Source organism: Ambystoma mexicanum, chromosome 8 (genome assembly GCF_040938575.1).
Source record: "Ambystoma mexicanum isolate Mex_15411 chromosome 8, UKY_AmexF1_1, whole genome shotgun sequence".
Taxonomy (NCBI): domain Eukaryota; kingdom Metazoa; phylum Chordata; class Amphibia; order Caudata; family Ambystomatidae; genus Ambystoma; species Ambystoma mexicanum.
In genome coordinates this window covers 1384312519-1384340458 of record NC_090929.1, presented here as the reverse complement: position 1 = coordinate 1384340458, position 27940 = coordinate 1384312519, and the positions used below count along the sequence as shown (strand labels likewise).

Here is a 27940-nt window from a genome sequence, read left to right as displayed (position 1 = left end):
AGATCCGACCCTTTCAGGAATTCGTGGCTACAGGTTTCCGGATGTTTTGCGGATAAGATCACTTTGAACTATGGAGTTCCGGTGGGCTATAGAGTGGTGGCGGGTGAGATCCCACATCGCCCAGGGGATGGGACTTCAAACCCTGCCATACCAGGAGACCGTCACCACAGATGTCTCGCTGAAAGGTTGGGGGTTTACACCGGATGTCTGCACGCCCAAAGTCTGTGGCTTCCAGAGGAGCAGTATCTGCACATCAACATCCTCGAGCTACAGGCAGTGTTCTGGGCCCTCCAGTCTTTCCTTCCTTCTCGAAGGGCAAGGTGGTGTGGATCTTCACGGACACCACCACCATGTTCTACATCGGGAAGCAAGGGGGCACTCGATCCCCACTGCTCTCAAAAGAAGCTCAGGTCTTGTGGCACTGGGCCACCGGATAGGGGATGTTCCTTGTCCCTCTCCACCTAGCAGGCGTCAAGAACACCATTGCAGACTCCCTCAGCAGGGAACTGCGCTCCTGCCATGAGTGGGAGCTTGTGTCAGGATCAGGTGCAACCCTGTTCATCAAATGGGACAGACCCCCAATCTTTTTGCCACAGCAGCAAACTCCAAATGCCAGATGTTTGCCAGCAGATTCCACCAACCGAGGAACTTGGTGGAGGCGTTCTCGTTCCCGTGGGAAAGTCTGTTTCTGTACGCTTTCCCCAGTTTCCTCTGCTGCTACATGTCATCAACACACTCAGACAGTGTTGATGCAAGATGACACTCTTCGCCCCGGCGTGGCCAAGTCAGATTTGGTATCCGGACCTGCCCAGCCTGTCAGCGTCAACTCCAGTCAAGTTGCTGGTACTTCCGGTTCTGCTCAGTAGAGAGGGAGGTGCATTCCTTCATAACAACCCAGGATCGCCGAACCTGAGGGCATGGCTCCTGCAGCCTCAGAGTTTGGAGATTGAGTTGCCAGTGGACTGCAGGGAAGACCTCGCCAAAGCCTGGGGTCGTCGACTCTAAGTCCTGCGGCCAAAAGTTGAAGCGTTTTGCTACGTGGTGCCGGTGGCAGAAGATTTGCCCTCTGAGGGTTACAGCTTTGCAGATTCTTCCATATTTGCTGTCCTTGGCAAAAGCTGGACTGACCCACGCTTCCATCAAGGTGCACCAAGCGTCTAGCTCGTACTACACCAGATCCCCGGGTAGGTCCTCAACTGTCCCACCGGCTTGTCAAGGAGTTCCTCAAAGGGCTTTTCAGATTCTTCCCGCTGGTGAAGGCTGCTGCCCCGGCATGGGAACTCAACCTGGTACTGATGAGGCTCATGGGGGCACCCTTTGAACCTATGCATCAAGCCCAGCTCAAGTTTCTCTTCTGGAAAACGGCTTTCCTTGTGGCCATCGCCTCTGCCAGATGTGTGGATGAGATCCAGGCCCTGACTTTCCACACATTGAGGGTGGTGCTGCGTACACACCTTTTCTTCATGCCAAAGGTTCAGTCGAAATTCCGCCTCAAGGAACCTTTGGTGTTGCCTGTTTTCTTCCCAAAGCCTTTGTCGCCGGCATAGAGGGCCTTGCATTTGCTGGACTTTGCTCGTGCCTTGAAGTTCTACGTGACACACAGAGTTTTCTGAAGACTTCTCAATTGTGTTTAAAGTTTGGTCCTGTGAACCATGGAAAGGCCTTGTCCAAGGCGCTCTCCGGCTGCATCATGCACTGTCATCGGCTGGTGAACTGGCCTTTGCCGGGCCGTCCGAGAGCCCACTCCACCAGAACGATTGCTGTGACGACGGCGTTCCTTTCTGGTGTGCCCCAGCTTGACATCTGCAGGTCTGTGACATGGAGATCCTTGCATACCTTCACGAAGTTCTTCTGCGTCAACAGGGATTCCAGGGAGGAGTCCAGAGTAGGACAGACAGTGCTACGCAACCTGTTCGCTTGAGGTGAGCTTGTTCCAGGGTTATGTCTTGATTACTTCTGTTTAGCCTTGCCACCTCCCGTGTTTGTGTAATGTGGTACTCCTGTGTATTTCGTTATTCATGAGCATGTGGATCCATGCCAGACCCCATGCTGGGGAAGGTTTAAGTAACTTGCCTGTAACTATTGTTCTCCAGAATGGGTCTGGCATGGACTCGCATGCGAATTCTCCCTCTGTGGCTCTTCTTGGTCATACTGCCACTTTAGGTGCTTACCAAATTTGAAGCTGGCTGCCAGAGGCAGGGCTTAGGAAAGAGGACTGTCATTGGATGGGGGCAGTATGACCCAGAAGACCGTGATCGTTGTAGAGGAGAAATACAGTTTTAAAGTGAAACTGTTTTTCTTATACTGAGGATTCCCAGCCTGACTGGGAATATTCATGAGCATGTGAATCCATGCCAGACCCATGCTGGAGAACAATAGTTACAGGTAAGTAACTTAAACCTTACTCTATCATCTCTGGGAGTGAGGCAGAAGGTTCCTTTACGCCATCTGGGATTGTGCGCCACACCTGCCATCCATTGCTGAGTTTAAGCACCTGGTTACTGAGCAACTAATCTACACCTATATGGCGCTTTTCAGAAGTATTTTTTTCTCAATCATAGAGAATGTATTTCATACAAATCACTATATCCATTTGCGGGTTGCCATGAAAATGAGCCCTGAATTGTTGCATAGATGACCTTCAGATGGAAGGTGGGGTGGCGGCTGTGCATACTGGGGAGAATCTTGGCTGTACGTGTTTGCCATATGTCCCTTTTTAAAAATAAAAAAAACATGGTTTGCTTCAAAAAGCATATTATAGTGTGTTGGCGGCTGTTAGGGAGAATTCTCTGTTTAGGCTGAATTTCCCTACCTAGTGAGTCCCCCAGCAGCTTTGCTGGATTTCTGGGGTTTCTTTTTTTCTCCGGCCAAGAGTGAGACTCTTTTACCCTCACTCTTGGACATGTTGAAGTGTGTTTTCTTGGTTAAACCTTGTGTTGAATGGGCTATGGGGTCTTTTACTCCATAGGGCCTCATGTATTTTTGTGATGTGGGTTACACAGCACCCTCTGTGCCGTGACCCAGGGGTGTCCTAGGGACTCCCCAACATAGACTCCATACCCTGGGACTGACTACTGTCTCCCAGGGCATGTAAAGTCACCAAAGACTTTGCTAGTCTTGAATCCTGAACAGAACCAGTACAAACCATCATATTGTGGACGTACTGGCTGGGGCAATTCGATTGCCCCAGGGTCTGTTAGTCGAGGGGGCACGTCTCCGTCCCCCCTGATCGAGTTTTGGCTGGTGGCAGTGGAAACTACTTTTTATATTCGACCGCGAATATTTCCCTATGGGATTTCCCATTGTTTTAGGCTAACACATTTAATTATTTATTTACGGTAGCCTTAAACATACCGCCGGTTTATATATTTATTATTATAACTCCGGTTGGGACTTTTTGCCAAAACTTGATTCTAAAATGGCGTTGGCGTTCGCCTCTGTAACTCTGACCCAAAGTGGAGCCCTTTGTTCCACTTTTGGCGGGCTTCTCCACAGAAGCCCTCCAAAGTGGTGCCACTCTGTCTGGGGTACTTAGGAGGGGTGGAGGGGGATTTAGGCACCCTGGACTGAGTTACCTTGGTAACTCAAGTCGCACTCCGTCCTGATTGGCCCAAGTGGTGAGCCGGCCGGCTCACCACTTAGCATGTTTGAGTGACAGCTAGGCTGGGTGAATGGGGGTTTGCTGCATAAAAGCAGGGCTTTGGGGACTGGAACTTTAGAAGTCGCCACAGGACCAAGAATCCGACGAGGGAAGAGCTGAGCCGACCTGCTTCGACGACACCACCCGGTGGAGCCCTGCTGAACCGTCTCACCACTTTTCCCGACGACCGAGGAGAACTCTTAACGGAGTGGCTCCTTCCCTTGACTGGTGGGGACAACCGGTTTTCACCTTCTTTCCGCTTCTCGAGGTATCTCGTGGCCGCCTTGCCAGTGCCAAGCACCCCGGCAACCGGAACCCCACCACTTTTACCCCAACCACGAAAGTCGGTACAACCCTTTAACCGGAGGACTCCGCGGCTGGTTTCTTCCCGGGCAGTGCAACGACCCTCTTCTTCTGCTCTTCAGCGAGAACTTCTTCTCCCCTGACCGACGTCGAGCCTTGCTACCACTGCCTGGAACTACTGCCACCGCTGGAGGATCCTTTCCGCTTAAGGTACCGTGTTCCGCCTGGCTTCCCTTGCCACCGACTGTACGGGGTAGATTTAGCCCCCGGCTTTCGAACCTGGGAGTGCCTGGAACACCCTGGCTAAACTTTCTAAGCCACTCTAAATTCTTTCTAACTCTCTGCAAGACTTTGAATCCCTAATAACAGTGTGATCTTGGGCACATTTTTCGCTCCGGCTACTCTAAGAGTGGGCCCTGCCTAGTGACTTTTGCTCACCTGTGACTTTGTGCTTCTTTGAGCCTATTGCAAGTGTTCTGGACCTTAGAGTGGTGTGTTTAACCCATTTCTGTTTCTTTTTACCCCTTTCTTGAACCTACTAGAGTGTCATCTAACGTTAAGCGCTCACCTCTGTTTTAATTATGTGGTGTTAACCTAGAGTTGTCTAGATAGGAATAAGGGTTGAAACTGCTTTCATTATAACTGTGTTTGAAGTGTTTTTACTATATTTTGCTAGAGTGATTTCAACTTATGTGTGTTTAATAAATAAATAACTATATACTTTTGAAACCAAGCTCTGGTCAGTGTTTGCTTGTGCTATTGTATTTGAGTACCTATTGTGTATACTTTGCATACTGCCTAACTCTTCTTGAGGGAAGTCTGACTGCTCAGCCACAGCTACCAGGTAAATCTGGGTGGTGCGGACTGCTACCAAGTGGGTTTACTGCTATATCTGTAGTCCTAAATCTTTTGCAGTGGTCCCCAAGGGAACTGCACAGGTTTCTGCCTAACAGCGGCTCAGTCATCCTTTTTAAGTCTGTGTAAAGGGGACTTGGTACTAAGAGTACAATTACTATGGTGAGTAATGCACGCTTTCTAAAATAGAAAGTGGCCCTTGTTTCCTAAAAGCTACGAGTGTTGAAGGACCGCGCTTGGGATGATTTGCATTAAGAGGCAAGTGGCTATTCCTTTTCAGACCTGATTTACAAAGAATAGTGCAAACCTGGAGGAATGAAAGAGCAATGATGCATTATGATCTTTAGCCAGATGGCTCTTGCCGGCGATGGTGCTGCTTGACTTCCTACCCGTTTTTTGCTTGTTCGTATTTGACCAGAATATTTTTGAAGACCACTTAAATGCATGTGTTAACATTAAAAGAATGATGTCTTGTTTGTGCAGGTGTCTGCGTTGGCAATTGCTAGTGGAAATGGCTTGTTGTTGAAGGGAGGGAAAGAGGCAACACACAGCAATCAAATTCTTCACCGCCTGACACAGGAGGCACTGTCTGTCCATGGAGTCAAAGATGCTGTACAATTGGTGAGTCCTGAAGTGCTTTATTTTAATCTCTATGGAATATATGGTTGTTATACTTACTTTGTCTAGTGGGTCCCATCACATGACCTACAGACTTGCTTGCTCCCTGAACGTTTATGAATCTGTAAATGTTCTCTTGGACAAATATTTACAGGTGAACACCAGAGAGGATGTGGAAGACCTGTGCCGCTTGGATAAACTGATAGATCTGATCATCCCACGTGGCTCTTCAGAGTTGGTCAGAAACATACAAAAAGCAGCCAAAGGGATCCCTGTGATGGGGCACAGTGAAGGAATCTGTCATATCTACGTGGACTCTGAGTCTGCTGTTGAAAAGATCACCAGGATTGGTAAATTGGAAGATTTTCATCTTATTTTGATTGTGACAAAAGGATTTAAGTGAGGTAGTGTTCATATTGCAGTAAAATGTCTTTCTCTAGCATGGAATCCTCGATGGTCACATTTAATTGTTTCAGTTTGTATTATAGTGACCAGGAAGGGCCATACACAAACTGAATTCAGTTGTCTGTAAAAAGCCAAACCTACAATGTCAATCTTTGTTTTTTTAAGGGGAAATAATATTTTTGTTTCCGCAGAAAATATTAACAGGTTAAATTATACTTATTTATATAGGGCAAAAGACGTCATGAGCATAAGAGCTCTGTAACAGAAAAATAAATATTGTATTGAAGGCCAGAAGTGTTTTGGCACACCTAATCGCCAAGATTACAAATTTAAAGGTGTATTGTAAACATATGGGGTTTCAATTGTTGCTTAAAAAGATATACATTCAATTGTGATCAAACAAAAGTCAGGGGGGGGGGGACTGTACCAAAGTCGGGAACTTTGTACCACAAAGATTTTTCCTCCTGCTGACTTTAATTTAAATCTAGGCACGATGAGCTGCTCATGACCATAGGTTGTTTTTGGAAAGTATGGTGCTATGCATGTTTTGAGATGTAAAGGAGTTTTTAAAAAGAGGGGGGGGGGTGTGTGTGTTTGTGTGTGTGTGTGTGTGTGTTTTAAGATGGCAATGCCAATGTAGTTGTGCGCAGAACTGGCATTATATAAGCAAAAGGACATTAATTGGCCACAGTACATGCAATTTGGTTTTGAATAACCTGCAATCTAGCTACGTGTTTTTGTGTGCAGCCAGTATACAAGGTGTTGCAGTGATCTATTGATTGAATATCATGTGTGCATTTGCATTATTTTTAAAATGCTGTGATGAATCAAGGGAATTCATCCCTTCTCACAAAGGGTGAGTCTCCCCCTTTGGGGTTAGGAAGGTAAGCCTGTTTCACAAGACCCTCCCTAGGGGTTTGGGCAAGCAGGATTTTACTGGGAGAGACTACACCTGTCCCACCCCCGTCACTCCCCGTGTGGGTCAAGTATCTCCCTATGCCATTCCCCAAGGTAGCGTACATGGGACTGTCTGACCTGAAGAACAATATAAAATCCAGACACTTGGCTGAAGGCAAAGCTAATATATGTTGTTGCTACAAGCCAGGAAAAGGCTTCTGTCTCTTTTAAAGAGAGACATCCACTCAGCTGGGACAAGTGAACTGAAAAAGGAGAACATGCCAAGTCGAGGAAGAGAGACGCATATGCAAGCAGGGGAGGACCACCCTGAACGTGTAGCACATGAGGGAGGCAGAGTCGAGGAGAGCCAGCGACTTTCAGAAGTGTTCCGACAGCTAGAACGAAGCGCTGCAGACCCAACGTTTGCCTCGGCAAGAGATGGGAGAGAAGGATACCTATCCAAATGGTGACATGACCACGACTTTGTTGTGGGCAGTACACCCATCCTACGACTCCGAAACTATGAGGCTGAGAATTCAGCGAACACGCAGCTGAACTACAGTGATAATGGGACACTGAGCGAGAGAGGTCCGAGAGTGGCAAACCAGTAGAAGCGAACAGACGGAGAGGCAGGACGAACGAGAAGAACCAGAGTGAGTGCCAGTGAAATTGACAAATTATTTGATATAAAGTTGACGAAGGTGAACTTTAATAATGTGAGAAACCGAATCACAATTGCATCTGAGAAAGGGATCCTTAATGTCTGGAAAGGATGGAAAGTATTCCCAAGCTTGAGAAACAGAGAATGGTACATATCAGAGAGAGAAGTCTATGATGTAAAGTCAAGAAACACCCATAAAAGAAGAGATATTCAAAAGAAACCCCAGCAAATATGGGGAAGGAACATTAAGAGCCAAGATCGCATACCACACATAAGAAAGTTTGTTAATGAAACCAAGTCATGTTGGCCTAAATCAAAGGATGAAGCAAAGTGCAAATAGGGGTTCCTGGAGAAGGAAAAGCCCAAGGACCTGGTGAACAAATTACAAGAATGCATACTGAGGCTGACCGACTATTTAAGAATATCCTACTAGCAAGAACTCTGTAGCAGGAGAACCATTGCCTGAAGAGACAGTTGGGATAAGGGAGGCATTCTTCTGACTTTAGTTTGTTATAATAGTGGTAGGGTTAGTTAGACGTTTTTGGTCAGCTGACTTATTCATTTGGACGCTTGCCAACGACTGATGAGCACCTTAGTTATTTACATAGGGAGGGCACACCCACATGGAAATGAGGAAAGATGGGCCTTTTTCTTATTTATTAAAAACACTTATTAGAAATGCCATCATCACTGTGCCCGCGTCCTTCTGGCCCGCCACAATGCCCTAGTGGGTACAAATAATGTAGAGTATTGATGTAGGCCTGGGATATTTTTAGCAAATGTGTCCTGTTGTTCAAAATATCCACTATAATTTTTCTGCCTATGCCTACCTAGATGAGGGGTAACTCACCAGGTCTGATGCGTTCCACATACACCACGGGTGTGCTGTCTTTCGGATACTGTACTGAATTGTGCAGGCCCATAGGAGGCTTTACCTTTTTGTTAGATTGTGTGGTTCCCTTGTTCTCCTCACCCCTTGTTAATGTATTATGCTCCTACCTGTGGCAGTGTGTTCCATATCTAGACACTGAAGGTAAGAAGAGTCATTTTTAGAAACTATTTTTTTTAAATTATACACTAGGTATATTTGTAATAATGTTTATTGTGCATTAAGTATTAAGTCTCACATAAATCTCAGGTCAACTAAGTAAAGTATATATTTTTTCAGTACATCAGTGTATTGTATTTTGTAGATTTGTGTATGGTGGCACCGATGGCACAAAACACTCTGAGGCTTGAGGACAGTTCAAGGGTTTTATTTTAATTGTGTGGCTCCAAGCACCATCCCTCTCTCTCGTCTCCCATGGCATTCCTCCCTAACCTAAGCATCTGTTACCCCAGGGTAGTACTCTTGATCGATAACCCGTGCTGTCTGTTTTGGTCTTAGGCTGCTGGTGACACCATAAGACAATGGCTCGCTAGACTCCCTAGGAGACTTCCAAGCTGTCCCTGTTCTAGCTAGTTGATCTAATGAAGTTGGGGAGTACCTTGCAATTGCTCTGTTGGACACAGGTTTGTTTTGTCCTCATGCCTCACTCTTACCTCTTCTCTACCTACTGTCTCACCCTCCTTACTCCCCCCCCCCACCTATCCTCTGTCCTTACAATGTTTTACTCCTCCTACACCTCATCCTCACCCTTTGATGTTAGGTCTCCTCCTTTCCGTTGCCACTCCACCTCCTCCTATCTCTTACTACTACTCTTCCTTTTCCTTCTCCTACGAATACCACTACTACTACCACCACTCTTCCTCCTACAAACTACACACACACACCTTTCACTCTATCCCATTCACTCTCTACACTACCCTCTCTACACAACTGTCTCCCAGCCATGCACACTTGCACTGCTGAACCTCTTCTGCTCTTCACTCAATACCACACCTGCTAGGCCTTTAGGCCAATCATGGGCTGGGCTGTACCTCTAGGGGTTGGTACGTCCCCTGAAAGGCCCTAAAACGGGTTTTAGCCCTGCCTCCTTTTAATCTCAATTTGCAAGGTGGCAACCATGTGCGCAGGCTGCTTGTTTCCCTTGTGCCTTTCTCCATGTGCTGGTGATTTTCATTTCCAGCTGGGTTTGGGGAGGATGTCTGTCTTCTCGGTTCCTCTGCAGTTGCTTCTCTTTCTCTTATTTGGTTTTCTGCTGAACCACCCTTCCTCTGGGGTCAGTCTTGGGGTAGCAGGTTGAGTGTGGGTGCCTCCTTTCTGATCGACAGGAATATTCCTAGAGCATTCCATTCCTGTAGATTCCATTCCCTGGTTCTAGTCTGGGTTTTGTTGGCTGTGCCTAGGTGCATTGTGGGAGCTGTACTTCTGAAAGACTAAAGATCTCTGGCCACAAGAGAGAGGCTGCCATGAATTTGCAGGGGTCGCAAAGTCTGTACTCTTACAGGGCCCTGCAATAACAGATAACAGAATAACAAGAAAGTTACTGATGTATAGCCAGCGTATACCTGCTGGTACCAGTGTTTAATGGACACTGGTACCAGCAAGCATATGCTGGCTAGACATCAGTAACTTTCTTGTTGTTCTGTTATCTGTTATTGCAGGGCCCTGTAAGAGTACAGACTTTGCTACCCCTGCAAATCCGAAAAATATTGAATCCAGTTTACAAGTTCCCTACTGTCATGTTAGACTATGGTGAGACCTGGACTCGCTACTAACTTGCTGCCTCGCCTTATTTTTAGAAATGAGCCTGAGGAGATACTTTTAAAGCTTTCTAGTCAAAACAGTACCTTGAATAAAGTTGTTTCTTCTACACAGAGAAGATGTATCTCTGCTTCTTTTCATGAAGAGCATGTGTCCAACTTTTTTTAATTGGATGAATTATTTGTCAGGATGTGTCACAATACAAGTAACAATGTTAATCTGACAGCAAAATGTGTCTCCTCCTACACCTGCGGATAGGCTATCTCTGTCACATGTGATGTTTAAACCTATGGAGGCTAGTTTGAATATTATAAAAACACTGTATGGAGGTAATTAGGGTACAAGCTTTCCAACAAATTCCCTTTTGGATACATTGGGTCCCTCATCCATTTCAGTCTTGCACTTGGTTTTATTCTAATCCTCGGCTGAACGATAACATTAAAGAATCTATCCAATGCTACTCCATCATGCTTTCCTCTATTGCAAATAAATTAAGTGTTAACCATCTTTTTCTACGACTGCAACACCCTTAGGAGTTTTGCCTATGAAAGATCTTGATACAATGAATGAATTGGAGAGTGTAGTCTGTGGGCAGCTGTTTAGCTCAGTCAACGATCTGCAACTGCTAACTAGATCGCAAGCGGTTGAGCCTAACCCCAGATGTTTTTAAGCCCTCTGAACACATGAGTGATTCCCCTGAGGAGGACGTTTTGAACCACTCTGGGATGGCCATTATCAATATTTCTTTGTCTAAACCAAATCATGCCCCAAGGAAACACATTACCTTTGGGAAGAGGTGAACACAATTCACATGCGAGTAAATTAACATTCTATCTACTTTGTTACAATGGCGAGACAGTTTCTAAGGGAAGTAAGACTTTGAGAATACTTATTTAAGAAGGCACACAGTTTATTGAAGGCAAGTAAATCCTATATATACTTTTCAGAATGGCAGAACATATCTAAGGTAAGTAATAACTTTTTGTAACCATTCACTCTGAGAGTTGAAACTTACCAACTGACTCATTTACAAGTAACACTTGTTTTACTTTTCAAGCAGATCCTTTAAATTATCTAGCTCTTCCCAATTCTACTGCATGCGTTCTCTGAGGCAGAAAGAGGGGCCCTAGTGGCCTAGGAGCCAGCAGTAGGCAGGGTGAGAAAGGGCTCAGTTGCAGGCAAAGTCAGAGTTCCTGGGGAAGAATGGGCAAACAAGTAAGTAGTTCACTTTGAAAGTTAGTTCGGGGTCCAGGGACTTCAGAGAAGACACCCTAGGAGGGTTCCAGCAGTGGGAGTGGGTGACCTGGACGGGAGACCTCCCAATCACAGTAGCACCCCAAGGATACACCGCAATCACAAGAGACTGAAGGTAAGAAAATACCCCAGCCAACACAGTACCTCAGCACAGAAGAAGTGTTGCAGCTGGAAGACTTCAGGATATGCTGCCAAAAACCTGGTTGATGGATTCCTTTGTCTAGAAGCCAGAAGACTGGACTTTGGAAGGACTCCTGCAGCAGGGATGATGGAGGAAGGTTACAGGCAAGATTTTCCTTTCAGCTGGATGCAGCTATGGATTTGGTGCCTTTTTCAGGAGCACTGAAGAAGATAGAATATCGCTGGTCTGATACGTCATTTGCAAGGTCCAGCACTCCGATGAGGGCTGTATTCACGTCTCTGGAGGTCCAGCAGGATGCCCACAAAGTTTCTGCAAGATTCGGAATTCGGAAGACCATGCACTGCACAATGGCTCGAGGTCCCAGAGTATTGGGGTATTGCAGCCCCGCAAAGTGGCAGCACGACGTGGGATGGATAAAAATTCAGCTCTTGAGTCTAGTGGGTCTTACCAGGCTCTCGGTTGGGGTCGATTGGAAGGAAGGGTAACGGCAGACTCCTGTTACACAGCAGGCTCTCCGGTCGGCGGAAATAATCTCAGCCGCGTTTCCTTCATCTTCAGTTTTAGTTCCAGTGGTCAACTTGTCAGCAGCTGCCAGGTTCTGAGTTTTTATCAGGAACTACAGCACAACCTCTGCATTCTCTCCCCGCGTTTTACAGAAAGGGGTGGTCTGGCTTGTCCAATCAGGAGAGTCCCCGACTGGGAGTTCCCTTTCAGGCAAGGTGGAAGACAAAGGGCTGCAGTATTTTGGACTCCTCCCTCGCTTCCTGCCTGTCCAGACACTCTGGAGTCTGGGCGGGGAATCCACAGGATTCCAATCGAAGACAAAACAGCCACTGAGGCCGTTCCCACCTATATTGGCAGGGGAAGACCTTGAAAACAACAAGAACACAAGAAATGCAGAAGAAAGGAGCCCACCATTTTAGAAAAATGGTGGCGCTTCTGTGCATTACCGAGGTTGAATTAACAGCCTGCGAGTAATTAAAGTCATAAAGGTAAAACCCCTGCCGCCAGCCATTCATGTAAAATTTACAATTTAATAAACAAAAAACAATATCAAAGGAGGATTATGTAGGGGTTCTAAATTTGTTTACCCAAGAAATCTCACTGGCTAATCAAACTTTTGTTTTAAAAAAAATGTATTTAATAGAAAGTCATATAAGAGCAAACATGTCACAGGTATATTACAATATCATAGTCAGCACAACATCACTATTCAAGTCTACATATTGCATAATAAACAGTAATTCAAGGCTTTGATGCGTCGGAGAAGTCACTGTCGGTGAGCATATTACATACATAACTTCTAAAAGGTGCCCAGATATCTTTGGGGCGGCAAGTCTCTGATACAGTCAGTACATATTGTTCTTCACACTCATTAACCATTGTGAGGTCACGAAGAAAGTCTTCCATGCGGGGTGCGTAGGAAGCTTTCCAGCATTTCAGTATGCAGCGCTTCGCGATAACACAGGTTACATTAAATAGGCGTCGGGTGGTCTCAGCCACCTTGCCCATATCCCCAAACAAGTATTTCAAGGGGGATAGGGATACAGGGATCAACGTGATCTTTTCAAGGATATCCACCACTGCGCCCCAGAACTTGGATATCAAAGGACATGCCCAATGCATATGGTATGCGCCTGCATCTGGCGAGTCTCATTTCAAACACCTCCCTGTGCAACCGTCTACAAATTTAGCCACCTTGGCAGGGGGGTGGGGTAGTGGAGCTGGTTGACAATCTTGAACTGTATCAGTCGCAGCCCCGTGTTCAAGGATTGATTTGGTTAGTTGGCAGTACCTAAGCCACTGTTCTTCGCTTAGTGTGACACCCAGATCCGTTTCCCAAGTCATTGTAATAGTGTTACAAGAGGTAGAGTGTGATTGCACCAGGGAATATAGGGTGGAGACTCCCTTTCTACCCCCGTTGGCCGCCGTCATGATGCATGAACATTTGTGAGTAGCAGCCACTTGGTGGCAAACGCAGCTCTCATGTGTTAATATTGAAGATGTTTAAGTTGTCCCGCCCCCACAGTGCCCAAAAAAATCACTTAGTCTTACAAATGTGCCTCAGGGAACATATCGCATTTTCAGTTGTTTGGCCGGGTCCCACGTCAATTGCAACGTTTTATCAAATGTGGGGGAGATGCCAGGGAAATCCCAGAAAGGGACCTGCGGATCATAGAGAACCACCACCCCAACCCTTTTATACATTTTGGACCACGCATGCACTGTGGTACTCACGGGGTCGAACTCACAGGGGTCTTTATGATCAGGGCTGAACATGACAGATCGAAGATCGGAGGGGGATGCAGCGCATTTCTCAATGAAGATATGTGCAGCGGTATAATTGGGGTCAAACCAGTGTTTGGCAAACTGAGCCTGAGCTACCAAGTAATACAATTCGAAATCCGGCGCTGCAATACCGCCACTCGAGTATGGCTCTACCAGTTTGCTCCACTTCATCCTTGCAGTGCCCCCACCCCAGATGGAGGTAGCCAATGACTGAAGCTTTGTGAAAAAGGGCTTACCTGGCCAGATGGGGATATTGACAAAATGGTATAGTAGCTTGGGGAGGACCACCATTTTAAGAAGAGCCACTCGTCCATATAGTGAGATCGGGAGCTTAGACCACAGCTGGAGTTTAGTCGTCAGTGTCTACAAAAGTTCTTCATGATTTTCTGTGTATAATGTACATTTGTCGCTGGACACCACTATACCCAGGTAGCGGACTCGCACCGGGGACCATTTGAATTCTCTGATATTGGATAGGTTACGTGTGGCAGGGGTGAGTGGGAACAGTTTAGACTTGGAAACAATGATCTTCTATCAGGAATAACTTGCAAACTTGTGGATATCACCCATAATGGGTTCCAAGTTAACCTCGGGATCGCAAACATCTAACAGTGTCTTCCGCGTACAGGAATATTATCTGTGGAGGGCCCGACATCCTAATGCCTCTATGTGAATGGTTCTTCCTGACAAATTCTGCCATGGGTTCAATCGTGAGGGCAAACAAAATGGGGGAGAAGGGGCAATCCTGCCTGGTTCCTCTCCCGAGGACAAAGAGGCCGGAAAGTGTGTGGTTAGTGAGGACTCTCGCCCCAGGGTCTGTGTAGAGTAACCAAACACATCTGATGAAGTACGTACCAAAGCCAAAACATTCGAACACTGAGAACAAATATGACCAGGATACCGAATCAAAAGCCTTTTCGGCGTCTAGGGCGGCGACCGCCGCATTCGGGTCGATCTGTGCCATCACCCCGAACAGCCTACGGAGATTCAGGGCTGTGAATCGCATAGGAATGAACCCTGCCTGGTCTGGGTGTACCAGAGTGGGCATGTGGGGGAGGAGCTTGGTAGCCAGAATCTTAGCAAAGACTTTGGCATCAGTATTTATCAGGGATAGGGGTCTCTATGAGGATATATCATGTGCGGGGCGTCAGGGCTTGAGAAGCACAGTAATTATAGCTTTGCGCATAGTCTGGGAGGGTACCCCGATCCATGGCCTCTTCACACACCCTCAACAAAACCGGGGCCAGTTTTCCGGGAAACGTCTTGTATAAGTCTGCCCCTAGACCATCCGAGCCGGGAGCCCTTCCAGATGTTAGGTCTTTTATGGCATTAGTTATCTCTTTCAGTGAAATGGGTGAGTCTAGTGTGAGTCTAGCCTCGGGGGAGAGGATCGGGAGCCCAAGCCCCTGAAGGTACTCAGGAGTCGCCTCAACAGATCTCTCATCCCGGTTGGAATACAGTGTCTTGTAAAGCTGGGCAAATGTGGCATTGATTTCCTCCTCCCGGTTCACCACTTCCCCCTATATCGACTGAATGCTGGCAATAGGGTTATGGTAGCTTTCCGCTTTAAGCATATTGGCCAGAAATGTACCTGCTTTGTTACTGTCACCATATCTACTGGCTCGTGCTGGTGTTGCCATTTATTGGATCTCCCTGTCGGCTAATTTATTAAATTCGCCCAATGCTTTATGAATATCGGAGAAAACTTTTGTACTATGTGTGGTGCTATAATCTTGTACAAGCAGTGACAATTGGGACTCCACCTGGCTCAGTTGCTTCCTGACCGACAACAGCAGCCCAGTGGTCCTGGACATGATACCTCGAACCCACACCCTGAATGTTTCCCACAGTGTTGTTTGGGAACCCACAGTGCCCTCATTAATATCAAGGAATTACTCTCAACATGAAGGGATTTGCAAACGTTTGGACCTTTGAGGATAGCAGGGGGCATCCTCCACCATCTGGCTCGTGGGGGGAGACCTCGCAGCACTATGCTAAGAGAGATGGGGGAGTGATCTCAGAAAGTGCAGGGATGAATATTGCGCTTCGACACTGCATCTGAAAGGGATGAGCTAAGGAGCCCATAATCTATACGAGATTCAGAATCATGGACAGAGGAGTAGTACCTGTACCGTTTGTCCAGCGGTGGAGTGTACGCCAAGCATCTATGAGGGGAGTCTGTGACATTATCTGTTGCAAGGTGGTTGCAGCCCTTGTAAGCTTGCGGGAATTGTGGAAGACTTGTTTAATGTGTCAAGGATAGTGTTTAAATCTACCCCTCATACTAAAAGTGTCATCCAGTGGGGTAAGCATATTCAGCACCATCCGGTAAAACTCTGGATCATCAACATTTGGTCCATACGTGTTTACTAGTACTATGGAGGGGCCACTTATCTCACCCCACACAAGCACAAATCTGCCCTGAGCATCTATTTTGCTGTCCATGTATCAGAACCCAACTGATGGGTGAATCAAGGTGAGTACCCCCTGGGTATTCAGTGTAATATTGAAGCGGGCCCCAGCGTGCATGAAAGCCAGCATTTGCAGTTTTAAGGGCGTGTGTCTCTTGAAGCATCAATATCTGCTGGTTATGATGACATCCCTTATTAAACTTGCAGAACTTTCCGGAGGTGCGTATGGTGCGGCTCACAACTGCCACAGCTGGACGCATCCCGTCCGGCAACACACAGGTGGTTCAGTTCAGTGCCACCCAGACACATTACTTTCATATCAAATGGGAGAAAAGGATATTGTGTTCAGCCTCGGTTAGTCGACAGGGTCTCTCCTATGCACAGCAGGCTGTGGGGGCCCGTTCTGGTCAGGGCCGCGTTCTCGTGGCCATAGTGGGATTGAAGCCTCGATGTAGTGGTTTATAGTCATTGCATCGAATACCATACCAGAGAAAAAAAAGCATCTGGGAAAAAAAAAAAGGATTCAATGCATTTTTTTTCATGTTTTTTTTAATGGGGGGGTCCCCCTCAAACCCTCTTTTTTTTAACCTTTAAAACGCATTTTAATTAAACTAAACCCTTTACCTTTAAAAAAAAAAAAAGCATTTGATGCTTTTTTTTTTTCTATGCTTTTTTTTCTCTGGTATGGCATTCGATGCTATTTCATTCGATGCAATGACCACATACCGATGTAATCCATAGCCGCTGCAGGATGTTCAAAGAAGTGCGCGCAGCCTCCATGTTGTATTCGTAGCTTTTCCGGGAAGATCAGTGCGTACGGGACATGCCATAGTCACAATTGTCTCTTGACTTGCTCATATGACCTTCTCTAGGCTTGTACTCCAGCGGCGAATTCTGGATGAATATGGATGTTGCCTCCATCGTGATGGAGGGGCCCCATCTCCCTTGCCAGGCGGAGAACTGCATCTCTGTCCCTGTAGTTTAATAGTTTAGCAATGATGGGGCAAGGAGGGGCTCTGGGTTTAGGCACAGGGGCCAGTGTGCGGTGGGCTCTCTACAAGGAAGTGGTCTGAGAAGGATGCAGCTCCAAACGAGGATTTTAAGAGTGCTTCAACATGTAGTTCCATAGAGCCCTTGCTAGAGGATTCCGCCACAATGCGGATATTTTTTCTCCTGCCACATAGTTTGGCCATCTCTCCCTTTAGCACATTTATGTGCCTGGTATTGTGACCAATTGAGTCTTCATTGGTACTTATCCTGGCTTCAGCCTCTGTCACTCGAGCACTTTCCTTGTCCAGGCAAGCCTTTAATGATCCAATGGTGAAGACTGTCATCCAGCTTTACATTGACCGAAAGAAATCCATTCTGCATGGTGGTGAGGAGGTGATCATCTCTGGAGGTGGCAGTGGATGTTACTAGGGGGTCACCAGGTGATGGCTTCATGTTGGCAGGGACATGGCTGTTTGTAAAGGAGTACATTGGACCCATTTTCTTTTTCCTTGCGCTGGCTCCTTTTGTCATCATCAATAGATAGGAGTGTTGGTGTCACCTAGAACTCGATCTGTTGGAAGCAGAATCTTCGTGCGATAGAGCAAGGAGTGTCCTGATATTGGAAGTACTCCCACACCGTGGCTGCAAGTGTCAGTGTTATGGAGCAGATTCACACCAACATATGCGGGAAAAGAACCCCTGGGCGAGTGTGTTTCGTAGCTGCCCACTTATCCCCTGGTGGGAGGACACAAATGAAATTTAGCAGGAGCAGACTCTAACCCCAGTGTGGGGGTCCTGTCAAAGGATCAGGGCTGATGGTGTAAGGCCGTTGTCCGGAGTAGCAGCTATGGGGCCCCACAACGTGGGCACTGAGCCCTCGGATTGTTTCTAGAGTAATGGTGTCCAAGTGTAGAGCTCTACAGCTAGGCTGTCATCTCGTGTGCGCGCAACAGAGCCCCCCCCCACAATAAAACTGTTTTTAAGCATAGACATGTATTTAACCCAAAGTAAAACTTAAAAAGCTGCAATTTAGGAAAGAAAATAGACTCCTACTTCAAGGGAATTTAAAACCCAAATGTCTTATGTTAAAAAAATAAAAATTGAAACATAAATATAGAAATTGGGCAACAATTCATAAACGCTAAATGGTCCAACAAGATCGAGAAGCTATGCTATCTGCAATTATCGCCAAAACAAGTGCACAAATATGGTCACTTTTGAAGACTGCCTCAAATGACCTACCCTTTCCGTTAATGATAAACTCAATTCAGGAAGACGAGTAGAAAGCACATTTTGGTAAACTCTATGAAAGAGTACAGAACCACCCTCAGATGATCTATACACCAATTGATGATCCAACAAAGCTAGTGTTAGATGAGGAAGCCCTGATATATGAAATTAAAAAGCCTCAGGCCCCCGGTCCAGATGTGCTAACTAATTTAATGGTCAAAACTTACCCAGGGCGATGGACATCCATATTATATCTAATATTACTAGGCTGCTATACAATAAAGATTCCCTCGAAATGGAAACACTCAGTCAGTATTGCGATCTTCAAAAAAAGGAGACAGAAATAACCTGTGAAACTACCGTCCAATAGCCCTCTTGGACTCACCGGGCAAGTTATTTGCTCCAAAGAAAACTTTAAAAAATCTTTATTTTGCTGGCATACATGTAATCAACCGCTACAGATCGTCCAAGAATACACTTACTTAGGGGTGAATATAAATATCATCTCTATTGAAAAGCCCTATAAATTAGTGGTGAGACGGGAGATGGAGACAATGACAGCATAAGCATCAATGCTCCTGAATAAATATGGTGCATTCTTAATAGTCCCAATGATCACCGTTTATAAACAAAATGTAGTGCCTACGATAATATATGGGGCGGAGACAAAGCTGCCGGGGCGTAGACCAAATTGGGAGAGATTAGAAGGCTTCTATTGGAAGATAATATTACTATTGCCAAAAAGCTGCCCTATGCAAATGATTTGATTGGAAATGGGCCTACCATCGTTGAGAGGGATGGTGGAATGGCGTATATTAGCATTATATAGAACATGTTTTACTAACTAAATAGTTTTTTGTATAGCGCAACTCTCACCCAAAGGTCTCAAGGCGCTCACATAGACAAAGACAACAAAGAGACAAATAAATCCAGATAGGGAGATTAAGAAGTCATTTTTTAAAGTAAAATGACACACAGGGTCATGAAGCAAAGCAGGTTATTAGGTATAGATTTCCAACTTTAAACTTCAAACAGAAAAGTCTTGAGACACTTTCTAAACTGCTGCAGGGTTGCACATTGTTTCAGATACAGCAGAATCCCATTCCAATTTTTTGGACCACAGGCCGCAAAACTTGCTCTGCCTAGTTTTTTCGTGGTTATGCATGGTTGAGTCAGTAACATCTGATCGTTAGAGCGTAGGCTATGCTTAGGTGTGGCCATTTTTAGTTTAGTTTTAAGGTATTCCGGAGCACTATCTGATAAACATTTAAAGACTATAACTAGCCTCTTAAAGATTAGTCTATGCTCTATAGAGATCCAGTGTAGTCTTTTCCAATGTTCTGTAATGTGTGATTGATGACTCAACCCACACACAGCCAGGACTGCACCATTTTGAATACTTTGAAGGCTATTGATATTGGATTTAGTAGTACCTATAAAAAGGCTATTGCAATAGTCTAGTTTAGTGTTGACTATCGCCGCTGAAATTGGTGCTCTGTTAGCTTCGGATAAGTAGGTATGTATTTGCCATAGAAGGTGTGTAAGGAAGGCACATGATGGTTTAAGATATGCCACATGCTTCTGGAAAGCCAGGTGGGCATCAAAGAACACTATAAATAGTTTATAAATGGTCTCTCCAATACCTCCTTGTTATTTTCACTGATGCAAGATTTAACTACACAGTCCGATACTTCATTAAAATCTTGGGAAAGAGAATGGCAGGAGCTGATGCTAAGGACAGAAATTGACTTGTCTTTAATTACAAGATCCGGACCGGGCGAAAAAAAAAATATATATATATATTACACATTACACAGCCACGGTAGTGGCTGTGTAGTTATGGTTAAGTTGCTAGTCCCATAGGAAGAGCACTTTTTGGAAGGCTTATAACTTTGCTCCACCTGGACGAATCCTCACCAAACCTTGCAAAAAAAGTATATGGCCCATTTTGAATCTGATCTCATCAATGATATTTGTGATGTCATCTTTGATGTCCTGGGTGTTAGTCTGAGCAGTGCACGGTGGTGGCGCGAGTTATGGTTGCTTAGCTTACCATAACTGGCGAATTTCAGGGGGTTTTCGATTTTACTTGTAACCATAATGTCCTTTTAACATTTTTTAACTGAATATATATATATATATATATATATATATATATATATATATATATATAATGACTGTATAAAGACCTGGGAAGAGTGCAATAATTCTAAAGTATTTAACATAGGAATGTTTACTCTAAAACCTCTTAATGTATTTAGAAAAATGTCCTAATGCTAGACACAGGAACTTATTTTTAAAACTACGTTTAAATCTATGGTTTACGGTAGACGTAATGGGAGTCTATTTGAAATCGCCAGTTGAGCAGATATGTAGATTGTGGCAAATCGGAGGAAGCATAGACTCTAAGAAATATAATATTGATTTGTCCTAATTTAGTAATACAAGAAGACAGTTTTTCTACAGGCATTTTATGACTACACATCTCTGACCACTGTTGGAATGTAGGAAATGATTTTCAATGGCCACTCTGTCTCTTTAATTTTAGCCGTGATCAACAATTTTCTGTTTTTTTTTTATTTTGCAAAGTTAAAAAGGGGAAGAATAGGAGCTGGAAGATATTAAACCTATAGCCTCTCACAAATAATGGGAATTTTATTTGACCTTTTTTCTGCACATGTATTAAAATTTTAATTGAAATAATTATTATGTAGTATACAGAGGTATTTTATCTGGTAATTTCAACATTTGATGTAAAAATGGCAAACATATATTTTTTTATTATTTTGTATTGTATGTATGCTGAAATTAATATTCAAAGGTTGCCAATTGATGACCAAACAACATTTTTAAAAAAACTTTCAATTGTAACAAAATGTTACCAGGTAAGTAAGAAAGGGGAAACATGATATGATATGGCATTTATAGCACACCTATACACAAGTGTTTTAAGGCGCGACATGGTATCCACCAGCACTCCACTTAAGCTGGGGTGTGCTGGCTCACTACATAAAATTTAAAGGGGGATGAAAATCCCTCTTTACTACTTTGGAACTGTAGTTTGCCCAAGTACATGAAAGAGAAATTAACAGGGGAGTCCATAGAGGCAACCCAGCCTAAGCCCAAAAGATGTAGGAAACTATAACTTCAACCATACACTATGGAGAGACATAAAACGTCACCCATAAAAAGAGTAAAAGACTAGGTGAGAGGGGAAAAAGATTACCCTTCGCCTAGGGACAAGGTAAAATAGTTGCATAGTCAAAGCAAAATATTCTGGGGTTACTACAGGTCAGGAAGATTTATCATTGATATGAAAAGCTTACCTAACACAGTAGGAAACCCACTGCTGTGTTGCACCTTTAGCAGGGACTATTTGAAAGTGTTTTCTTGGAACAGTTCTGGAAACATTAACGTTGTACATTTTGGGAATTATTCCTCCTCCGTTGCTTTCGGGGATTTTGAAATTATCGTATTACAAGAAACTATGCTCTTGGTTCCTTTGCATATTGAAGCTTATACAGTCTACTAAAAAGGCCATGGGGGCGTCCTATTGGTGGGCTTCTAATCACCATCAACCTTAACTTGGGTCCTCTTTCATTCACCCCAATGATGCCCCTCTTGCTCTAAAACTACAGATTGGGGAAGGATGGTACTGTGATGAAATAATTCCTAATTAAAATATACTGGAATCCAGCTGTTTCCCTAACATTGGATTTATGTATAAATTTAGAGGAGTGGTATGGTAATGGCCACCAGAATAATGTTATAGATTGGGATTTTAATTCATCATGTGCCCTTGATGATGTTTGAGATTAATTTCAGGGATCCTAATAAGAGAAGAGGGGAACAATGGGTTGACTTCGACCTTGTGGGATTTGGAGCTCCTTTACAAGGGAATCATTATAAGCTGGTAGAGGCAAGTCTGCCTCTTGGATTGACAAGGTGTTTGTTTCTAAAGCACTTTTACATTATGTATTCATTTTAATGAATTTAGTGATCATGCAGTTATTATTTTGCAATGGACCTTTTCCAGGGCTTTTGTGGGAACATTTTTTAGCAGCTATAGTTCCCTGTAGAAAAGGTCTCCGTGTAAGATGGAATTTTCTATTTTGAAAACAATTTTGGTCTTTTCTTGAGGATCTTATTGGAATCGCCACATTAGTTTCCTGCAAGATCACGTTCAATGGTGAACTTTAATAGGGTTGTGTATTCTTGTCTCTCAAAAGCTACATGTTCAGCTTCGAAACCGAGGGTCCAGGCTTATAATGCCTTGTTAGTTGAGGGGAAAAGGGCGCCACTTAGAAGCCTCAAAAGGTTTTAACTACTGACTCAGAGTATAATATTGCCAAGAAATAAATGTCAGTCTTATAGAAACCGATGTAAATGGATGAAGTATTGACTTAACATCCAAGATAGCCCAAAGATTCTTTACTGTTTAAATGGGAGAAAGGTCTCCCCATTTTGGGACATTACCAATGGCATCTGTGATGAATCCTGAGGCATCATCACTGCTTTAGATCAAGAGGATCCTTTCCATTAGGCAAGGATGGTGAGGCCTGTACCCTATAATCCCCCTGGGGTGGTACTCAGCGGGAGGATCTCAGGGGAGACGGGACCCCTTTGGGAGAACGCAGTATCTCCTTGACCCTCCCACAAGACCCCGCCTATTTCCCATTAGGAGGTGGCCAGGTAGTGTTGCCCCCACCCACATAATGGTAAAAGTCACAGTAGTTTATAAGATCCGAGGGATAGGATGATAAATCTGTGTCCTAGTTAGAAAAAGGGGTTTTATATTCCCTTACTTTCCTCCGAGTAGGAGTGTTTGACGGAAGACCTTGGGGAAGGGCAGGACATGCGTATCAATATCCTATAACCATAGTGCGAGTGTAGGATAGATCGGAACTAGAACAGGGGGCATACCAGGTCTCACCCTTGGCCATTCCCTCCCCAATGCTTGAGGACCCTCTACCCAGGTGATCCTCCCTTGCTTGTCCGCCCCCAGGGTTGGGATCCAAAAGCGATGGCCTGCCCCTCGACACCTGCATAGAAAATCCCTGATGGAGTAGGCAGGGAAGTGACCCTTAGGTTTTTTACATTAAGATGGAGAGTAGATGTAGGGAAGCGGAAGGGATGATGAGTGTTTACATGCATGTGTGTGTCATTGTGACTCCTGTGGCCGTGGGCTGTAAATTATCTGGGGTTTGCTGGACCATTTCCCAGGTCACAGGTCAGCAGGGAGAGGGGCAGGGCCGGGAGCCAGGTCCGATGTTGGAACTGCGTGCATTGCATATAGCTGCCAATACTGCTTTCCTATTCAATAGCAGCCTAGGAAAGCAGAAACTTAGTGGCACGGACAATGTGACTAACAATTCTATCACTTTTCTTGTCGACATATGCTCATTGCTTCCATATGCTTTGTCTTTCATTGTTACTGCGCTTCGAAACCTCTAGTCTGTGGCTCTGGGCGCTAAACAAACATAAGCAGAGTTGGGCCTGCGTTTGCATCGAGGTGTCTCTCCATCCGTCCTTCAGGAAACTGTTCTGCTGTCTGCCACCCGCTTTCCCTTTAACCACAGCTCAGGTCCTGACAGTCGGCCTGCTGCACTGTGCCTTCCAAGGCTAAGCATGAAAGACATACCCACAGCTCAAGTGAATTCAGACCTGTTATGTGCATACCATAAAGCTGCCACTCTCGTATGCTTTCCTTTAGTCCTAAGCTTCTTGCAGTTTACCAAATGTTTGAGCTGGCACTGCAGTTAAAACCGTACCAGGGCTGTACTGTACACAGATTTATTTTATTATTTACTTTACTTGTCGAGTGGGAAATTAGGATTTCTGTGTTTTTCTTTTTGCCCCCCCCCCTCCCTTCTTCTCAAGTGCTTAGTTTTGTGGTCTCGTCTCGGTTGTCCTCTGCTAGGGCCTTTCTGGCTTTCATCTTGGAGACCTCATAAATAAGACCCCCATTTAAATAAAGATTTCCACAAGGAGTTATGCGGTTTGTTGCTGTTGCTCTGCCCAAAACTGGGATTTAAAGGCACAGAGTGGGCGTAGGTGAGAATACTGTAAGTCACACTGTGGAAAAGTAACTGAGCAATGCCTTGCCAGTTCAACTAAGGGGGAGGGGCCTTGAAAGGAGGCAGAGGAGCATCTTCTTACACCTCCAAGTTAACATGTCTGCAAAAGAAATTCCTTTCAATGCTGCTACACTAAAGTGCTTGAAGATGTGGATTTTATTACATAATACAAAGCCCCTTTTCAAGCTTTGCGGCAGGAATGATGATCAAACAAGCTAAAGTAACTTCTCCCTTCTAATGTGTCACTGTTTCAGGTCGTGTATTTGCAGACTGTCCTCTTTGTCAATGTCTATAACTGAGCCTAAATACTCACTTTTCTGTCTGTTCACAACAACCGTATAGGTGAGGCAAGGCACAGGCGGCATGTTGCAGGGCATTTCACAAAACCGGCGACAGTCACCTGCTTGGGTGGGACCAAACCTGTTTTGCATATGGTCTTTCCCCTTTGAAATGGCTTGGCAGGTGAAGAACGATTTTCTGGAGGGTTGCCCAGAGCAACGCCGGAGGTTAGGATTTATTATAAACCTTCCAGCCATCCCCCCTTTCGTTTTGTGACAGTCACCCACTTAACCAGCATTGTATGAATGTGTGATTTTTCAACTGAGATGAGACGTAGGCAGATGGAGTGCAGTTTTGCAACGCAGTCTAAAGAATGCCAGCTTTATGCATTAGAGTCCTGAAGCTGCAAAACATAATGCCCTTTAAGAATAAATTTGTAGGATGAGACGTTCTCCCTGTACCACGTAAGTCCACTCTGTGTACATTTGTTCCTGAGCCAACTAGACAAGTGGCTCTGCCTGAGCAGTGTGCACAGTCATCCTCAATGATCTGCAGCATGGTCTGTCAATGGGGAATGGGGAGGGAGCACACAAGGCATCAAGTGTTTTGCTATGTGGCATTATATTGCCTGAATTTCCTTATTACTGTGATCAGTGTGTGAGTGACATTATCTTTAGGTTTACTCATTTACTAGGCACATATTTCAATGGGCAGTATGGCTCAAAGCCAAGCCTCTGTGCCCTTTGTGTGCCCGCTCTTGTAACAACCATGTTAATTATGGTCTAACTCTAGCGAGAGATGTTAGATTTGTGGGATTTCTTTCAGCATAGACCTATCTTGTTAAGTCATCTAATATTCCATGACTGCAAAGCACGTTTCTTGTTACCGTTATCTATAATTATTGTGCCATAATACATAGGCTTACTGAGCTATCATATAGCCTTGAGACTGCTTGACCGAAAGAAATTAATTTAAAAAACAGACGTTTGCCTATCAAACTAATTTGATAGTTCTTTCTAACTCAATAGCCAGTCGAGTAAGCAGGAATATGCAACCATGATCAGAAATATTACTTACCTTTGATACCTGAATAGTCTTTAGGTTATTTTAGTTTGTTTCTCAACTTGGCCATTGACTGAGAACATTACCCTGCTGAGTCACTGCAGGTGCCAGCCTAGCCTGTTGCACGGGGCCTGGTGAAAGGTCTTTATCCTCAGATGGTTGAATGTGGCCTGTTTGAAGTATGTGGGCTGTATCAGCAGCGGTCCATAGTGCCCAGCTCTAGCAGGACACAAAGGTGGTCCTTGCACCCTTATTGCCATTCTCAGCAGCATTGTTTGAGCCAGAACAGGCTTCAAGAGCCAATGTGGGTGAAGTTTGAGCGGCTCCTCAATTTTCTGTGCAATGTGGTCAACACTGATTTCTCAATACCTTCCACCAGTAGAGAAGTGGGCATAAATGTCACAATGTCTGGGTCGCATCTGGTAGGTACTCATTGACCCTGTGTCAGGGTGGTGCTGGTAGTCTTGCGTCTGGGCCTGATGCTTCAGATAGTGACAGCATCACTAGGGCAAGTTGCAAGACTGGCTTAGTGCAGCAAGTCTGGGTGTGCTTTCTTACAGTGACATGCAACGTTTTACTGTCAAATGAAACGGAAGTAAGTTCTTATATGGTAATATTTGCATCTGCCTGCATATAGCCTGAATGGACATGTGCGGGCACAGCCAGCATGAACATGTTTTTTTAAAATGGCATATATGTTTTCCCACTTAGAATTTAGGAAAACTACAAGGGCCAGAATTCCAACCAAAAATAGGACTGGATGGCTTTCTCGCACATTGGCTATTGGAAATTTTAGAGCTCTGCTCTGTAAGGCAGTATTAATGTGGGCCTTGAAGTACAACATTTCAATATTTGTCCTACGTGCAGCATGAAAGGTACGTGTGGGGCGCCAATCTGACACTTTGGCTAGGGTGGTCAAATTCCTTACACCGGCCCTGCCGGGAAGCTGCACCTTCGGATTCTTTCTATGCTCAGCTGCTAGGGGCTTTTCAATATAATCCTCTGTTGTGCGTTTATTGCCCGTAGAATCCCCATACATCTTGTTTAACTGATAACAGTGAATTGCAGAAGGGCCACTAGTTACAGAAGAAGGGAAACCTCTGAAAGGCTCTTGTTGAATTTTGTTGAATTTTGTCTAGGCTATGGTGAGGAAGCTTCTTATGTTAGGGTCACAAGCAGGGCTCTGATAACATTTTCTCCATGCTTGGGCGGGAGGATAGCTCAGGGGCAACGCATTTGTCTTTGAAGTAAGGCAACGCAGAGCAACACAGGTTTGAATCCCGGCCCAGACTTGGAGACTGGTTTGAAGCACGTTATAAAAAATATTAATTTCTTGGAATCAAATGATTTTTCATGAAGTAAAAAAGTAATTGGCTTTTCCAGTAGGGATCATTTTTGCTTATTGAAAGATGTGCTTTCCCTTTAAAATTCCTCTTGAGATCGGGCAGTAATATTTTAAGTGTCTTACTATGCCACTGCTCTGCTGGTTGCCGATTTGAAAATCTCTGTGGAACTTTGTGGGTATGATATGATATGATAGGTTACTTATAACGTGCTTAATACCCAGAGGTTTCTAAGCGCTGACCAGGGGATCGAATTCTGTTGCTCTGTGTCGTCTTGCTTCCAAGGCGAGCACATTGCCCCTAAGATATCCTCCCAAAACCCATAGGAGGAGGTAGAAGCATAGGATAGGCTTCCCATTTTTGTTGGGCACATTTTCCTGTTTTAGGGAGTTACGATGGGTGCTATATATATGCCTCTTAGCTGTAGGCCTGGTTTTAAGTAAGTGTGCTCACAGGTCTGCTCATAAAACAATGTAATGTGGTTAGCAAGCAGAAATGCAAGAATTCTGATCATCCTATTCTGTGGTGCATTTATTCTGATGCAATTAACATCCTTAAGCCAGTTATTAGAGGAATGTTATCCTGATCCTTGATTTACTTCATTAACGTAGCATATAAACTCTAATTGGCATGGTTTCTGACGCATCCCTTTTAGTTGCCATTATTCCATCTGCAAATATTGTATCCCATCGGAATGGTTTTCCAGCCACATCAGTTATGATAAGCAATATTTGTTTTTTGTAATACACAAGTGATTTTTTTTTTCTCCAATGGCATAAACACTTTCTGTATTGTCTCAGAGCAGTATCGACTAAACAAATAAACCTGTTGTTCATA

General features: G+C 44.7%; 1 protein-coding gene across 2 annotated transcripts in view; it reads left to right on the top strand.

Moving 5' to 3' along the window:
* The window catches only part of ALDH18A1 (aldehyde dehydrogenase 18 family member A1), a 1219662-nt gene that overhangs the window by 946348 nt on the left and 245374 nt on the right, over window positions 1-27940 (top strand). For both annotated transcript variants that reach the window (XM_069611512.1, XM_069611511.1), the window contains exons 13-14: window positions 5282-5419; window positions 5571-5766. In XM_069611512.1, coding sequence (XP_069467613.1) covers window positions 5282-5419; window positions 5571-5766 — 334 coding nt within the window. The remainder of the gene's footprint in view (window positions 1-5281; window positions 5420-5570; window positions 5767-27940) is intronic.